This window comes from Pseudopodoces humilis, chromosome 15 (genome assembly GCF_049639895.1).
Source record: "Pseudopodoces humilis isolate 2021_Gansu_Grassland_sample_001 chromosome 15, ASM4963989v1, whole genome shotgun sequence".
NCBI classification, from domain to species: domain Eukaryota; kingdom Metazoa; phylum Chordata; class Aves; order Passeriformes; family Paridae; genus Pseudopodoces; species Pseudopodoces humilis.
Genome location: NC_142214.1, coordinates 9918832 through 9937238, shown reverse-complemented (window position 1 = coordinate 9937238; position 18407 = coordinate 9918832). Strand labels below are relative to the sequence as shown.

Genomic DNA, 18407 nt, shown 5'->3' with positions numbered 1-18407 from the left:
TATAACAAATTGCTAAGAGCATAAATAATCTTCACTGGATGAATGTTACACAACAGTATTTAATTTCTCTTCATTTGCAGTTACAAGCAACAGAAGTTTAATTTGCTAAGAGAGGAGAATGAAGGTTATGCAAAGCTCATTGCAGAGCTGGGTCAAGACTTATCCGGAAATATCACTAGTGATTTAATCCTTGAAAATATCAAATCTTTAATAGGTAAGGAATTTACTGAAAGAATATTATGGGCATTGGTTTTCCTATATGATCTTATGACTACAGAAGGTAGATCATCTTGAATAGAAGAATTAGGGTGTCTTGAAGGTCCTGTTTCTGGAAAAATTAATTTAGGGAATATTGTGTAAGTGTACTTAAATACTGAATTTATTGTGTAGCCTCAGATATGCATGCTGTGATTTTAACATATTTTGAAGATGTGCTTGTCAGACAGATTGGAGCATAACAAAGTAATGCTTCTTGTTATTGAATGTATTAATTCAGTGCATGAACATCCTTTTATTCTTGAAGCTATTGAATGAGTGATTCCTTGTGAAGAGAAATGAGAAGTAGTAAATGTTCTTCCTTTATCTAGTTCTTCTAGTGATTTTTCCATATTTCTAAGTTGAGTCGTGATGAGAATCTCAGTCAAAGTGGAAAATGTTAAAAACAGGAAATACCTGTAATTACCCTTGGTTTACACTTCCTTTTTGAACAAAGAATTTTGTACAATATATTGATGTTTGTGCCAGTGCCTGTCTCATGTGGTGCCAGTGCAGTAACGGGTAAAAAGCTGTGCTGCCATTTTATAAAAAAACTAATTTTTAATATTTCAAAGTGTTTTGCCTGAGTGTCAAATTCCTCTAGCAATAATACTTATTTTGGGAGAGATAAAGAGAATAGAATAGTTTTTCTGCTTATTACAGTGAAAAAATACACCCATTTTGAAGCATTTTGTGATAAAATATTTTTCTTTCTGGAATTTTAGGAATTGCAAATAGGCTTCCTACAATATGTCAATTCTTTTGAAGTACTAACTTAGAGCAGGTTCTGGTGTAAAGGAAGCGGCTTTTGGTAAAGAAAGACTCATGCAGTTATATATCTGCATAGTGGATGTGCCTGGATAAAATGTGTCATGGCACAATGAGGAAAATAGTCTAGATGCATATTTTTTGGATAAAAGTAATATTTCTGCCTCAAGTATGTTTCCTGGAGTTTTGGTGGAAAGTTTATATAGTAAATTAGAAGTATGATTTCAGCATTAGCTTACCTGATCTGTATCTTTGCTTCTGCTCCCCTTCAAATAAAGGAACTGTTCCCTCTTCTGCTGGCAATAATGCTGAATTAATAGAACAGTACCACCAGGAGGATCAGGGTCTAGCTCAAACCATAACAGCTTTTGGGGTGTAATATAATTCTTAGCTGGCTGATTTGTATGACTGAATGAATATCTGTGGCATCATAAGGGGAGAAGCAGCAGCTCATGTCTTTTGCTGACCCTGTGGTGTTGGTGAGGTCAGGTTTTTAACTATTAAATGCTCCCTTTAAGGTGTTAATTTCTACTTTTTCTGTAACCTGGGTTGGAAGTCCTGTTCAGTATTTTTGTGTAGTTCAGTATTCAACAAATCAAAATGATCACGGGAGATGAAAATTAGCAATGTTAAACTTTTCTGCTCTGTCCTTCTCCACCAGGATGTTTCAATCTTGATCCTAACAGAGTTTTGGATATCATCCTAGAAGTCTATGAGTGCAGGCCTGAGTATGATGATTTCTTTGTACCACTGATAGAGTCTTACATGTACATGTGTGAACCTCAAACTCTATGCCATATCCTTGGGTTCAAATTCAAGTTTTATCAGGTAATGTATTTCCACTCTTAATTTTTGGGTTTTGTGGTTGGTGGTTGAACTGCAGTCAGTAATAAGAGATTTTCTGCAGGTTTTTTTTTTTTCTTTTTTTTGGTTGGTTGGGGGTTTTTGGGTTTTTGTTTGGTTTTGGGTGGGGTTTTTTTTCGGTTTTTGTATTGGTTTTGTGGTTTTTTATGACTTTTTTGTTTTTTAAACATAGAAATTAGTTTTTAAGTTGTAAAATTCTGGTATTAAAAGCAATAATTTCATTATTTGAGTGGGAGTCTCTTACTGTATTTTACAGGAGAATGCTTAATGTTCTCTTAAAAGAGCTGAAAAATCTTGATACCTTCCACTTGAACTTGTAGAGTTATGTAAGGACTGGCATGAACAAAGAGACTGTACATTATAAGTGAGACTTATCCCCAGGAGTGAGGAGCATGTTTGCAGGGGAGTCATGGTTGATACTTGATAATATAGTCACAGGTTTTTTTTAAAATGTAGTTAGGAATTGCATACAACAACCACAGGGTGCAAAGCTAAAGTTTTTGTTTCTGAAGATACAGAATGTGTATTGCATTTAAATCTAGTGACTTGGAAGTAATAGCAGTTAAATAACATGGTAACAAGGAGACTTGTGGGTTAATATGTTTTATCTGAACAGGAATTGAGTGGTTCCTGTTTCATAACCTTCTGCTATGGTCTGTTTGCTTTTTTCTTAAATTTCCAATGTCCATTTTAGGATCCAAGTGGTGAGACCCCTTCCTCCTTATACAGAGTTGCTGCTGTCCTTTTGCAACATAATCTCATAGATTTGGAAGATCTTTATGTTCATGTAAGTGACAGTATTACTCTGATAGATGCCAAAGCTAAGGACATTTAAAAAAATGAAAATCAGATACTTAACCCTTCTAAATTTTCAGCTTCATGACATTGTGTAACAGACATTCTGTGTATTGTAGGTGTACAATATTTAGTGACCCTTAAAGTTTTCAGTGCTTTTTTAATGTGACATATTCAAATAAGCACACATTGAAATATGAATGCCGATAAACTTCTTTTGAATTATCAGTAACATCCTCCAGATTGTTTACCTTCTGGCAGAGTAGGAAGTTGGAGGTAAATGTCTAAGTAATCTTCCCTTAAGAGTTAGACCTGTTGAGTTTTGCTTTACAAGATCAGTTTTTGAGAAAAGTGGTAGGACAGTGTCAGCTCCATTCTTTTAGTTAAATAGTAGGGTTATTTTATTTAAATACTTGCATGGTCCTGAATAGGCCTCTCATTCTTTACCAGAATTCTGACCATTTGTTATGTTGAAGGAAAGAAATGGACTTATGTGTTCAGATCTAATCAGATACTTACTCTCTGCAGTCTGACAGGCTTATCAACCAGCCAACATTCCAGTTTGATGAATGGTTAACAGAATGTTGTAGTTATCAACTTAATTTTACATTATACAAGAATTTTTAATTTCAGAATATCCATGGATAGTCTTAAGAAATTTTAAGAGTCACCTCTTCCACTGAAATAAAGAGTTCTAGTTACATCTGTGGAAGGTTTGGAAGGTAGTCCTGCCATTCATTTGTGTGGCATTTCATAGCCTTAGTCACAATCTCATCAATATTAACTTGTCAATAACTGTCCCTGGGTTCACAGGAGTATTTTGGCTGAAAATGTGGGGTGGAGCAAGAGTAGGACTGTATGTCTCAGATAAATGGTGTGGAGTGAGGAATGTGTGACGATAATGCTTGTTTTTAAGATAATGTTTGTAAGCTTACAAAACATGCTCAGACTTGTGCTTACAGTGGCTTGTGTAATCTCAGTGCAAACTTGTGCAGGTATGGCTATGTTTTCTGCCAGTCTCACAGCTTGAGGGTCCCTGCAGACATTTGCACTGTTCACCTGCATGATGATGATTCTCAATCTCATTCCAGAATCTGCCAGTCTCTCTGTCTTCACATGTTTAGGATGGTATATTTTTTTAATCTCTTTTCAGTTCAGGCTTAATTTAACTTGCTGTGAAAGTTTCTATCAAATAATTAGCATGTAGGTGTTCAGTCTGGAGGGATGTTCATTGTGTTGCTCCCATATGAGAGCACTGCCAGCATTATTGCTCATATTAAGAGTGTTCTCCCCACCTCTGCCCTCCCTGCCCTTTGATGCTGGTAAAAACTGTTCTCAATTAATGTGTGTATACACACAGCCATATAGAAAGAAAGTATGGCATCCTAAAGATACAGTTTACCCATTGAAATTTCACACTAGGTACTTCTTGTTGAAGCTTAGTAGTTTTCCTTTTTTTTCCTTTTTTTTTAGTTCATTTTTCAAATGAGAAAAATGCAGCTCCTTAAACCTTCTGCCTTTCCGAGTGTGATTTGTTCTTCCCCAGATTTCTGTGAAATGGAGTAATTCTTTCTTCTTTCAATGATCACTTTGAGCAAAGAAAAAACAATAAAAATATTCTCTTGTTAAAATATTAGAAAGAAAGATGAGTGTATCAAAGAGGTCATGACACTGCAAGAAGTTTTGATTGCTTACTTGCAGCAAAGTGTGATCTTGGTTTCAGGAGCTGAGTTGAAGTTTGGCTTTGTCAGAAAAAGAGCTTTTCATTTGCCTCACAACTTGACCTTTTAATTTCTGAGTGTAGGTTTATATTCCTCACCCTGATTATTCACAAGTACAAAACTATGCTGAGTTTCTTTTTCATACTAGGTACTTTATCTAAGTTAGTTTCCAAAGAACATATGTTACATATGTTTAACCTACCTTGCTCATAAATAAAAAATTTGGTAAGCTTTAAATGGTATTTCTTTAAAATAAAGGTGCAATCAAAGTGTGTGGCTAAGTAGGTTACCTAGTTTTCCTTGGTGATTAAATTTTTCTTCTCTTTAGATGAGCAGTATTTTGAATATTCACTTGGATTAGAGGCACTGAGTTGTGTTAATGTTATGGAGTATGTGTGTAATTTTTGCCATAAAGATGAATCAGTAAAATTGAAGAATGGTAAATTGGAAGGCAATAGACAACAAATGGTTGTGAAGAAGTAGTGTGGTATTATTTCTCATGAGTCCTTGATTTCAGAATGGTCAACTATTAGTGCAATTCCCTGTTTGGGATGATTGCAGCAAGGAAAAGAAATTGATTTCCTGAAAGACTGTCAGATTAGTAGCAAGAAAGGAAAAAGTTCTTCTCCAAGCTCAGGTGATCCACGGTAGCAGTTGACCACTTCAGTTTTCAGATATGTTCTGGTTTTTCAGCTTCTACCAGGGGATAATGCCATCATTGAGGAACACAAGCGAGAGATAGTGGAAGCTAAACAAATTGTCAGAAAACTTACAATGGTCGTCTTATCATCTGAAAAGACTGAGGAAAAGGAGAAAGAAAAGGAAAAAGAGGAGGAGAAAACTGAAAAGGTATGACTGAGTAGCTTTCTTTTAAGCAAAATTATTTGAATGACATTAAACAAAACAATTGTTATAAAAACATACTTGTATTTATTTAAAAAGCAGTTACGTACTTCTTGGATGACTTGTATTTGTCTTCTGACTGCACTTCTGTTATATTGAATGTGCAAAAGTGCATGGTTTGGGGTTTATTCTGGATTTCTGTATGTAAAATATTCTTGGTTCAATAGCTAATTGATTTCTTCCCTCTCTTTTTGTTGTATTGGCTCCAGTAAGTAGGCCCCAGCATTTATACACTTCACAGCCTTTAACAACTGTACTTCTAGGCTTCATGATAGTATAATTCTAGTTGATTTCATAAAAATAAAAGGTTGTCTCAATCAAGAATTGGGACAATAAAGAATTGCCAGACTTAGGAATATTGGTATAATTATCCTCCATAGTAGAAAAAGGTTATGAATGAAGATTTTTGGTTGTAACTGCTCACTGTACTTTCCTTTAAGCCTGTATCTCCATACGTGTAAATTTATACTCTTCTTTAAAGTTCCTACTATGTCAGATTCATGTTGCTCTAGGTCTAATTTGATTTAGTGTGTCCAAGCCTTATTTTAGAAACAAAATTATTTGATCTCTTAGAGGCCATTTTGTTGTCATCTTCATTTGAGTGCTTAATTTCTTCTTAAACACTATATTTAAAACAAAAAGGAAAAAAGAAAAATAAATGCTTGATATATGCATTTTTAAGTTGCATGCTTAGGGGGAGTATGGAGAGGGATTCATCAGTCTTGATGGTTTCTGTTTTTGAATTTCTGTGTCCTGCTGGATTCCTTATCAATCTGGTTTGTCTACCTATTCCTGCTTCTTCTACTCCCCCTTGATTCTGTTAATCTCTGACCTTCCTTCTGCTTTCCATTTTTCTTTCCTAGCTTGAAAAATCTTAATTCCATTTTCTTCCCTCCAGCACCTGATACAGTCACTGTCCTCTGGCTCTCAATTGTAGCCACAGCTGCTGCTTAAACAGATTCCTTTCACTCATTTTAAATTTCGAATCCCCCTACCTCCTGCTTGCACCACAGTGCTTTGGTCCATTTTCTCTGCTGTCAGATGGGCCTACCCAGAATTTTCTGAAGTCTGCTTGTCACCCTGTTCTAATGGAAAAATAAACTCTTGATAGGACATGGGGAGTGTATGCATTGCAAGTAATGTCAGAAGAATTAAGACAGCTTTCATGGCTAAGCTTTAGAATTAAGAGCTAGGGAATTTTAAGCTAGCAGAAACTGCAGCATTTTTCTGAAGGATTAAAATGACAACATCTGAGCCTATATGATGGGAAAAATAAGAGCTGTTCTTAACAGAAACCTATTTCTGTTACTGCACACACTGTTATGCAATCTGTGCTGTTTCTTGAAAAGCTTGTTTCTGTATTAGAAGTATTTTTATATGTGCTTAGCTGGGCAGTTCATAGCAGTTATGGGAGTAACTACACGTGAAAGCTGTTGTCAGCCTAAGTTTAGGCACATTGTATCCAGCGTGTCATTTTAATGTACTAGTTTTGCTACAGTATCATGGAATAAATGCCTGTGTAAACAAAGCAATGTTTAAAAGTTATTGACCTGACTTTTCTTTTAAATCTAAAAAGTGCTTATTTTGTGTGGTTAAAATTCATTATTATCTCATAACGCTAATATGGAGAATTTAGTCTTGACAAATGTGCTGTAGACTTTTGCCTTTTAAGATGCATTTACCATAACTCTGTGACAGGACATCCAGACAGGTCAGAGTATGGGCAGCAGGAATGGGTTTGACAGGAGTTCCAGACTGATCCCTCTGTGCCAGACATGTCTTGGCTTTTGGAGAGCTCATGTCAGAACTTGCTTACCCAAAAGTCAAGCAGCATGTGAGCACCGTAAGTTCAGCATGAATAGAGAGACCTTACTTGTTTTTCCTCTGCATATTACCATGTGCTATTCAGTTTTCTATTTTCAAAACTATCAGAAAAATATTTGCCAGTGTTAAAGTTTTAAACGGGGGAAAAAAAAACCCCAAACCACTAAAACAACCAAACAGTAGAACCACAGGAGTGTCTGTTTTATAATTAATTATTGTTTTTGTCAGTAGGCCTTCTCTGCTTTTGTGGTTTAACTAAAATAATATTTTGCTTTAAAATAATAAAAATACTTTGTCCTAGACTTACAATCTTCCTTCCCGGGGTGTAAACTTAATCTTAGGCTTGTAGCTACTTACAGCTAGTTTTCCTTAGTTAGTCACTTCAGAATAGACTTACTGTGGGAGCCAGGGAAAACTGAGGTATAACAATAAAATATATCATTACCATGCCCCTGAAAAAGTGCTTCAAGTCATGACCTTAATTGTAGAGTCCTGTTTCCTCTTATGCCTGTATTGCAAAGGGAATTTTTGGAAAACTTTGTATAGACTTGCACTTAAGTCTAGATAATTTCCTAGAATAGATGCTAATGTGAAACTTGTCATACAGGCACACTAGGACAGAGAAAGGGTTTGAGCATGGCCTAGCTATTTTTTTATTCTAATCTGATTTTGCAAAAGAAGTTTGTGCTTTTAAAACCAGAAAAACACACAGCATAAAGGATTCTTAAGTACTTGCATTGTTCTTAAAGTGTTCTGTAAGGAAATGAGCTGCAATAGATTGTGACAGTTTGAAAAATACGTGATCAGATCAAATATGTATCTGATATACATCAGACAACTTGATAAATTTCTGTTTTATTTTTAACTTTTTCTTTGATCCAGATGTTAAGTTCTACATGGACTGGTGTATAATTTCTTTTGAAGTTTGCATATTGTCTAAATGTCTAGCTAAATTTTATTTTGCATATGTTTTTATTACATGGTTAATATACAAAGCTTTTTTTCTCTAGCTGTGGATTGCAACTGATTAAGAAGTATTGAGGAGACTTAATGAACACACTTATTCTTTATTGTCTTGCAGCCTCCTGATAATCAAAAACTTGGCTTATTGGAAGCCTTATTAAAAATTGGTGATTGGCACCATGCACAAAGTATTATGGATCAGATGCCTCCATTTTACTCTACTTCACACAAGCCGATTGCAATTGCACTTTGCCAGCTTGTCCATGTGACAATTGAGCCTCTGTACCGCAGGTAAAGTGACAGCCACGATTCTGCTGCTACACAGGGGAAAAACAATTTCTTTTCAGCATGAATTCACTAATAAGCCTAATTATAGATACATTTCTGAAGTTTTGAGTTCTGTTTCATGTGAAATGCTGCACATTCTATTTTTCAGAGTTGGTGTACCTAAAGGAGCTAAAGGGTCACCTGTTTCCTCTTTGCCAAACAAGAGAGCACCAAAACAAGCAGAGAGCTTTGAGGAATTGAGAAAGGAAGTGTTCAACATGCTTTGTTACCTTGGTCCTCATCTGTCCCATGATCCCATTTTATTTGCAAAAGTAGTGCGCCTTGGAAAAGCATTTATGAAAGAGGTTGGTATGACACAACAGCTGGTCAAAACGTAAAAAATAGCAATTATTCTGGTGTCAAAGAATGCTTGTCCTGCTAATTGTATGATATTCAAATGCTGAAACAAAAGTTTTGACTCGGGACAAACAAAAATTAATTTTTTTATTAATTTTATGGTCTATAAACATCTTTATCAACAACTTAATACACTGTAGGTTTATAACTATGGGTATTTAGTGACATCTAATTTCCCATTATGGTATTCATATTTTAAAATATTATCTATGTGTGTACAGTTAAAAAACCCAACAGACATATTGTACAGACTGCCTGGAAGCTTCTACATTATTACAGCACCAATGTAGTCAACGAGGATTGAGAGCCTAATACACGTGCAGTACAAATAATTTCACCTTTCTATTCCAGCTGTTAGGTTACTTGGGAAGCAGAGGATGTTGCATCCTTCACGATTTTTCCCCATTCTGCCTAGTTAAAATGCTGCTGCTGTTGATTTTGTGTCAGTGACAAACCTTTGGATTCTTCTAAGGATGAGTTCAATGTGGCAATTGCTTCAAGTTGCCGACTTCAGAAATTAACTGATCTCTTGAGATGGGTTACTGTCTAGTGACCATATCTTTACCATGTGTCTACTGAAGGATTGGCAGTGTGACCTGTTTTAAAAGGCTGCAAGTTGCATTTATATTCTGAACTCCCTTAAAATATATTCAGTTCAGATTGAGGCTTATGATTACTTTTGCTGCTTTTCTGGCATTTTGCTATTTAACTAGCAGTTTCTGGTTTATTCTCAAGTTAACAATAGGTGTTTTAATTTTTTTTTTCTAACAGCAGCTCAAAGAAACTTTGGAATAAATAATTTTGAAATTGCTATTATCAATGAACAACCAGTCCACCTCCCCAAAACTTAAAAATCATGGATGGTGTTACCCAGCATTTTATTTTAACTTGTGACAGAAAATTTGAGAGGTTGATTGATCTCAGTGGTACTGGAGGGGAAATTTTCAGTTTTATAACTTTTTTTTCCTTAAAAGTATTTTTATTTCCACTGAAACTAACAAATATTGGAATGCTCATAATTTGTATACTGCCTGAGAGGAGGCTTTCATGTCCAACTATACCTGATGATGCAGAGCTAAGAGCAGAGATAATTACTGGGATTGAAGATCTTTTTGCTCAAAATATCAGATTTTGTCAAGAAAATTTATTCTTGTTAGGTTCCAAGATGCAGTGATAAGTGAAAGACCTAAAATAACTTTGGGTTCCATATAGTCTTTGTAATAAAATAATGGGAACTTCAATTATTTCCCTACTTCCAAATCTTTATAATTTCTTCTCGTCTAGAATGGTGAGATTTCCCAGTGGTAAATACTCTGACTTTATAGTATGCTTATTTCTTGTGGCCAGTGAGAAGACTGATTTCACTTCAGTGATATTTTGCAATGACAGTGCAGTTAAGCTGGAAATTATAATTTTAAGGGACTAATGCATTTTATTGCTGTCAGCAGACTATTAGGACTGCTTTGTAATTGAAGTGTTGAACATTTGTGAGAAAGCCCTGTTTCTGATGGTATGTACAGTGAAATGGAGATTACTTGGTTATAGGAATCTCTTGTGCAGCTTTATTGTAAATATATAACAGTTTTAATGTGCTTCTGACAAGAATGAGCAACATTTTAGCTATTTGCTCTAGGCTGGAACTGTGAAGAAATTCGTCAGTGACAGAGTGGTTAAGGTAACACAGGGAAAGTTATTTCTAATGCATTGTTGCCATCAGCATGTTCTAGTTGTGAAACTACATTTAACACAGTAGATATATTGTAACTGAAGGTAATTTAACTCCTAAGTTAACCCATACAGTAGTTTAAAAGTTAGAATACTAACATTGTACTGCAGCTTTCATGCTAAAGTGTACCTTTAAAATAATTGTGGACTTACTGGTGTGATAGCTTAATATGCTTTTCATAGTGAATGGAACAAGCAGAGAGAAAAAGTAATGTGATAATGAAGACGAAAAGCTTAAGAAGGTGTTATTGTGAGACAAAGATGGGGACATAGTCTATGGCTGTTGATAGCTGCATTGGAAGTCCTCAGATTTTTTAGGTAGAAGGTGAATGCTTAGGCATTTTTTTCCTTTCCAGTAAGAAAATTCAATATTTCATATGTAATAGCAAGTTTCCTTGTACCTTTAGCTATTATTTCTTTTTGGACAAAATTGCACAAAGCCTCTCTATATGTAAGGAATGCATTTCATCCGTGCATTTGAATTTCTGTTTAAAAATACTTTAATGCTGACAGATGTGGCAAATTAAACATTTAAATGATGCTTGGCCTGTCAGGTTTATGCTTTTGCTGAGATAGCCCTGCTGAAGCTGTTACATTAACTGTACTATAATTAACATGGTTGTCTTTGTTATAGTTTCAGTCTGATGGAAGCAAACAGGAAGATAAAGAGAAAATGGTGAGTTTATTTTGGAGGAAGGTGTTTTTGTGCAAGATTGTAATGGCGACCAAATGTGCAATTTACTTCTTATTTGCTTGGAATCAGCTAGAATCCTCCAGCTACTTATTCTATAAATACACTTCATGGTGGGGAAAAGCATGAAGACAAATTTGACATAGTGGGAGATGTTTATTGGTACAGTGATTTTTTTAAAATTTCTAAATTTATTTACTTCAAAATTTTCTAATTTATTATCAAGATTGTTTACAATGAAATCCAGATGTTTAGTTGAAATCTAACTTAAAAAACAAGTGGTGGTTTTTTTATTTTTTAATCAATAAGTTTTCAGTATGAAGTTTCTGCAGTTTTCATTGTTATGTATTCCTTTCTCACTTACCCTGATTTCCTGAATCATTGTAGAAAAAAATCTTTTCTGGGTTTTTTTTTTCTTTTTTTCTTTTTTTCTTTTTTTTTTTTTTAATTGCTGTTGCTGCTAGTTATTCTAGAATAGCTCAGTGGAAAGGAGAAATGTTTAAGAAAGGGTCAGGATAGGATACTGAAAACATGGAAATTGGAAATGTGTCTTGCAAACATCTATAACGTTTTCAGATTTTTATCTGAAATTTGAAAATGGAAGTAAAGATAAGGAATACCTTAATACATTGAAAACAGTTGCCAAAATGAACTTTTTCCCATGTTGTTGCACTTCATGCAAGTCCACACAATATCCATTTTTTAATGGGTTGTTTGATTCGAAAATGAGTGCAACCTACTGAAGATTGCATTAGCTTTGTTCTAGTATCTTATATAGGCAGATAAAATATTGACAATATATATAGCCCATAAATTATATACAAAATTATTTATGATGATAGATACTTCTAGGTACTATTTAGATTTTTGTTCTGGAAGTCTTAATCTTGTGGTGTACTTGTTTTATAATCAAATTTTCCATTCATGCATTTGTGCATTGCATGTACAACATTGCTTCTAAGATAGTTACCTTGGGGTTTTGTCTTTATCCCAGGAGACACTGTTCAGCTGTTTGTTGAGTATTACTGATCAAGTCTTGCTTCCATCTCTTTCCTTGATGGACTGCAATGCATGCATGTCTGAGGAATTATGGGGAATGTTCAAAACCTTTCCATACCAGTACCGGTGAGTAGAATGATTTGCTTCCATCCTTTGGAATGGGCTGTTCAAATGTCAGTTCTGAAATTCCTTTTCCTGTATAACTTTTCCAGGTACCGTCTCTATGGGCAATGGAAGAATGAAACGTATAACAGTCACCCACTTCTTGTGAAAGTTAAAGCTCAAACCATAGACCGAGCCAAATACATTATGAAGTAAGTGGTCTATTCCCATAAATAATAATGAACTGTAATACAGTGTATTGCATATTACCAGCTGGAGAAAAAAAAAAGCTTGACAAATACATTCCCTGACTAATGACTTACTAATTTCTCAAATAGTCCTTGTTTAATGTAATATTTAATTATTTTACATTATATATAATGTCAAATTATAATTAATATTTAATGTATTGTGGTTAAAAACCATCAAATAAGCAAGGATACAGGCAAATTTGTCACCAATAAGCATATATAATCTCTGAAAAATGTCCCATTAAATGAGGTAAAACCTTTTCCATGGGTAAAGGTGGAGACTTTGCTCCAAAGAGTCTCAAGAATCTTGTCATGTTCTCTGTAGATTTAAATGTATGGCAGTAAGTTGAACAGAATGATTTATTCTCATCCTCAAGTGGGCTCACAGCAATTTCAGATTTACCTCACATTTGATGTCACTGTCAGGGAATTTAGGGTTTCCATTTGCCAAAAGCAAATGGTGTGGTGTTATAATATGGATAATCAGAATCTTTCCATGTAGGCAAGACAGTAATTATTTCTGGATAAGACTTTGGACTTACAGCTGTGAAAGCTAGGAACAATTGTTTTGATTCCCTTCAGCCTTGCTACATACACCATAAACCTTTCCTCCCTTCCCCTGTGCAATGGATTTCAGTTGTGCAGGTGAACCACAGTGCTGTCAGTCGTTAAAGATTGCTCTGTGTATAATTTACTGTCAACTTCAAGTTTCAGGTTGAGCTCAGATCTTCAGTAGGAAATTCTGTGGAACTATAACACGAAGAAAGAAATACTGTTTTTCAATGAACAGAATGCAACAAAAAATGACTGATCTGTGCCTAAGTTAAATTTCCAGGAGCAACTAACAGCATCACATGGTAGTTTGGTGTATGTGGTACAGATTTCACTGACAAATTCTGAAAGCAAAATGTTCAAAGTTGAAGCTAGAATATGGTCCATAGTAATAGACAACTGGATTAGTTGTTCTGTCTGCATCTTGGAGGATTTCTCAATTTCCATTTCTCAACGGTTTAGTATTTCTATGCTGAGATGTCTTGAAAACACATTTGCTAGTGAGAATTTAGTCTCTGAGACTAAAAGATGTTTCTTCAATGAAACTAACCTGTTGTTTTAATATTCTTCTAGCTTGTCTTTTGTAATAAAATATGTCCTTATTTACAGGCGCTTAACTAAGGAAAATGTGAAACCCTCTGGAAGACAAATTGGGAAGCTCAGCCACAGCAATCCTACAATTTTATTTGACTATGTATGTTGTTACATGTATTTGAGTGCTGTTTCATCCTGACAACAGATAATTGAAGTTCAGGAAGGGACCTGCAGTTCAAATATCATTATTTTTTACTTTTGATACAAATTTTAAAATACAGTAATTTTTTAGTAGTGCACATAGTAAGGTACTAAATATGACTTATTAAAACTTAGATATTAAATATAAAAATCTCTTGAATAACTAACTGCAGAAAAAGTTTTAATTTCAGAGAGCAGAGGTGGGTCTCAGGTACAGGTTATGCAGAATGTGAATTCAGGTTAAGTTACTCTGACAGTTGTCTATGAATGGGGTGGAGATGGATCAGGGTCATTAGAAGAAAATGTAAAGCTTTGAAGTCTGAAATGCACCTATGAAGTTGGGAAGGATTTTTAAGATTACTTGGTGCTGCAGAGTGCTGGAGAGGTGTTAAAATGTGTTGATGGGCCTCCATCTTAGTCACAACAGCGACCTAAGGGTATTGACTTACCAGCTTTTAGATTTTACTTGAAGAAATTACTGCTGCAATATACGCTTGTGTGTCATGTACCAAAGAGAACATCCTGGAAATTGATTAATACAGTTTACTTGTAGTCTTTCATGACCTAGCTTCATGGTTTCAGGGTTTTTTTTTTAAATAGTCTTGTATTACAACTACTTGTTGTAGCAACAGGAAATCCTGCTGATAAGGTTTAGGATTCTTAAAAAATAGTAGGAAAAAAATGTTTTCGTTATTTTATTTGCTGATAATTGAAAAGAGAAAATATACAGAATGGTTTTTACATGTTAGAGACATGTTTCACTGATATCTTTAAAGTACTAGATAGATTAATGAGATTACCTGTTTACTTTGACAGTTGTTTAGGACCTTAGAAAAATTAATTTTAAGCACGTTTTGTGTAGGTTTTGAAGGCCAGTTTGTTAAAAGCCCCTGTTCAGCTGAATGTCTGTTGTAACTTGCAGATTTTATCGCAAATACAAAAATATGATAACTTGATAACTCCGGTTGTTGATTCGCTGAAATACCTCACTTCCCTGAACTATGATGTCTTGGCATGTATCCTTTGATGTAAATAACTACATCTCTTATTGATAAAGCTGCAGTTGTAGCCAGATTAAATCTGTTATCTGTGAGTAAATATTGTGTTTTCTCTTCTTGTTGCTTTTTGCTGGAAATTTTAGTGAAGTTTGCAAATACCTTTGCATTTGTAGTGGGTTATGGAATCCTCTCTTAATTATTTCACACTATGAAAATTATTATTGTTTTTACTACTTTCACTCTTGAAAGCATAGTGATCTTGTAAATAGTGAGGTAATACTGCTTTTAGGTTACTTTTTTGTGTTTTTTAATTTTTTTAAAACCACAGCTATGTTGATGCTTACTGTACTTATATATCATGTTCATATATTACAAAAGCCAGAAAAAAAAGTCTGTAACTTTTGTGCTTGTAAGTAGAGGAGAAATGCTCTCTTTAACTCCATTAAAGATTGTATCATTGAGGCACTGGCAAACCCTGAGAAGGAGAGAATGAAGCATGATGACACTACAATCTCAAGCTGGCTGCAGAGTTAGTATTCTTGTTTCATTTATTACAATATGTTTAAAATACTTCACACACACCCCCGCCCCCCATGATCTATTGAACCATTGACCATTATGATCAATATTTCACTTGCACCTACTGGTTAATATTTTCAACAAAATGGAGAGCTGGCAAGTTTAATCAATAGGATTTTTTTTCCCCTTTGTATTCCGGAAATGCATGTATTGCTAAGATGCCATGTGCACTTTGTTTATGTTTATGTAATAAAGAGGTGAAGTCACAGCTGTTTCTCTTTGCTCTAGGTCTGGCAAGTTTTTGTGGTGCCATTTTCCGAAAATACCCAATTGAACTTGCAGGCCTCCTGCAGTATGTGGCCAACCAGCTGAAAGCTGGCAAAAGGCAAGTATTGCACAATGGATCCTTATAAACTCAGTTTTTATAAAGTGCTATTTAGGTGTTTGCCGATATACAGACATCTGATGTAGTTGTTGCTCTAGCACTCGTCAACTCTGTTCATAGCACTGGGAAGGTTAATTAGCAGAAAGAAAGAATGATATACTCTCTAGTACATTACCTTTCCTCTAATTGTATCGCTGTGACATTCTTGAAACAGTGATTTTTCATCTTTAATTTATTTTAATAGTTTTCTTAACAGCTAACCAGACAGGGGAAAAAAACCTGCCAGTGTGTAATTACATCACAGAAGTTATTGTACATTATTTAAAAAATACTATCCATTATATAAAGCAGTGTGACTGTTACAGTTTGTTTTTCTTTTCTCATGTCTTCCCTGCAGGAATGGCTCTTAACATTTTAATATTATTTAAATACTTTATCCAATTAATTTAGTGGTAGTTTAATTGCTTCTTCATGTGTCAATGTCAATCATAACTCAAAACAAGTTTTCCAATTTGACTTTTCCTTTTGTCTGTCCATTGTCATCACTTTAGTAGTATTGTTTCATTTACTTACCTAATTTTAATGTTACCACATAGGTGAGTATCAGCTTCTTTTTATTAGAAATCCCCATATGGTTGTTGAGTGGCAGCTTACCAATGGTTATAACACAGCATGTTATTTTAGGGCAGTTATGTTGAGAAATGTAGTTTTTTCCCCTTCCTTGCAACATAGACATTCAGTCTCATACGCTCCTCTGTCCCTACTTTTTGTTCTGATGATGGCAATCACATTGAGCTACAGAGGAAGGGTAAGTAATGTTTATTGTTTTTTCCCAAAATTATAACTGAAACTATTTTGGGAAAAAAAAAGTCAGTTTAGTACTTGGGGATCATAAAAATAAAATTGATTTACCTGTATTACCAGTTTCACAGGACTACAATATTCAGGTATTTGAATTGGAGCTTATGCTGGTATTGCACAGTTCGTAGAAAGAAAAGCTACTTATGGTTGGAACAGCAAACAAAAATACAAGCTGTATGATTTATTTAAAGATGACACTTTGTTTTGGAAGGCATGGGTTAATGCTTTTCATAAGAAAGTCACAGAAATTTCTGAAGTTAACTGGAAAACATTGTTTTGTGTGATTGGGATACAATTTACTATACTTCTGTCAAAGAAAAGTCATTGTCCTTATGGAATTCAGGAAGTAAAACCTAGTCTCTGGGCAGGATGGTTATTACAATATTTTATATATTGTGTTTCAAGTAAAAATAAGATGTTTTTCATGTATTTAAGTACCTCTCCAGACTACCTTTGCCAATGCATTTCTAAGGCTGTGTACTATTCTAGAAACTCTTAACAAAATATAAAATATTCCACATTCATTAAATAACTGTGTAGATACAGTTTGAAACATGGAAAGCAACAAAAGGGAGCAATAAACTTTGATTCATTTGCTGATACTTAATAGCACCACATTCACTACCATCTTCATAAAAAATTAAGTTGTTCTGCAGGGGTTCTGAAATCCATCTGTGGAATGACTACATTGCTTTTAAGTACAAGATTTTTTCTTGGAATTAAGAAATCCTTGTGCTTGACATACCAGTTTCTTCTTGAAAAAAGAATGAGAATGTTGTTTAACATGCACTGTAGTGCTGCTATGTAATATATATTGAGTGTCATAGCGTCCAGTTCTTAAACAAATTGTCTTGTTTTTACTCCACTTGTCTGTTTTCTTTGCAGCTTTGATTTGCTTATTTTAAAAGAGGTAGTGCAGAAAATGGCAGGGATAGAAATTACTGAAGAAATGACGATGGAACAATTGGAAGCCATGACTGGTGGAGAACAACTGAAAGCTGAGGTGTGTTTGTGTTAAATTTAATAATAACTATTGCTTTTTATTTGTGGTTCTAAAGACTCTGGTTCAAGAACTCTGGCAGCATAGCTGAGAAAAGTGTGTGCCTTCTTGGAATTGCTGCCTCTTTTGAGCTTACAGACCTTGAGATAGGCAGCCAGTGCAGTGTAGATGTGAACCTTCATTCTTGTGCATCACAGCATCTCATTTTCAGGAGAGAGTGTTACATGACAGACCTGTGCATTCCAGCAGCCACTAAGCTTGGATGTGGTGTAGTTCTGCTGGCTCAGCCTTGCTCGGGGGGAGTAGCAAAAACTATTTAAAACATACAAGACTAGTTAGTTTGATTCTTCTATGCATACATTGCAGTTCAGTATCCAGAGAGTTTGACTGATGGACAGGAAACTATTGCTGTTAATTCATCAGTATTTCTGCAGTCAGCATACAAAGATTCTGTTTGTGATGCACTATTTTCCAACTTGAGTAACTTCTTCTGTACTGTGCAGGGTGGATACTTTGGTCAAATCAGGAATACAAAGAAGTCATCGCAGAGATTAAAAGATGCTTTATTGGACCATGATCTTGCCCTCCCACTGTGCCTGCTTATGGCTCAACAGAGAAATGGTGTTGTCTTTCAAGAAGGAGGGGAAAAACATTTGAAGCTGGTGGGAAAGCTGTATGATCAGGCAAGTAAAAACACCTGTTTTAATGAGATCCCCTCCTTTTTGTTAACTTCTAGTTTATCAGCACAGTATGTAAGGATTCAGCACATAAAAAACAAAAATGTATAGAATTATATATAAGAATACAGTACA

General features: G+C 34.8%; 1 protein-coding gene across 11 annotated transcripts in view; it reads left to right on the top strand.

Annotated features, from left to right (window-relative positions):
* THOC2 (THO complex subunit 2) overlaps window positions 1-18407 on the top strand; it is a 50289-nt gene that overhangs the window by 12122 nt on the left and 19760 nt on the right. For 8 of the 11 annotated variants that reach the window (XR_001331957.2, XR_015773912.1, XR_015773913.1 and 5 more), the window contains 16 exons: window positions 81-214; window positions 1685-1851; window positions 2582-2674; window positions 5097-5252; window positions 8212-8384; window positions 8530-8725; window positions 10411-10452; window positions 11137-11178; window positions 12188-12318; window positions 12405-12506; window positions 13707-13791; window positions 14755-14848; window positions 15279-15359; window positions 15638-15734; window positions 17481-17598; window positions 18099-18278. Coding sequence is in view for 8 of the 11 variants with exons in the window: in XM_088062887.1 (XP_087919013.1) it covers window positions 81-214; window positions 1685-1851; window positions 2582-2674; window positions 5097-5252; window positions 8212-8384; window positions 8530-8725; window positions 10411-10452; window positions 11137-11178; window positions 12188-12318; window positions 12405-12506; window positions 13707-13791; window positions 14755-14848; window positions 15279-15359; window positions 15638-15734; window positions 17481-17598; window positions 18099-18278 (1891 nt within the window). In the remaining 3 variants the exon portion in view is untranslated. The remainder of the gene's footprint in view (window positions 1-80; window positions 215-1684; window positions 1852-2581; window positions 2675-5096; window positions 5253-8211; window positions 8385-8529; window positions 8726-10410; window positions 10453-11136; window positions 11179-12187; window positions 12319-12404; window positions 12507-13706; window positions 13792-14754; window positions 14849-15278; window positions 15360-15637; window positions 15735-17480; window positions 17599-18098; window positions 18279-18407) is intronic. The other 3 variants (XM_005530007.3, XM_088062889.1, XM_088062888.1) reach the window with 1 other exon arrangement.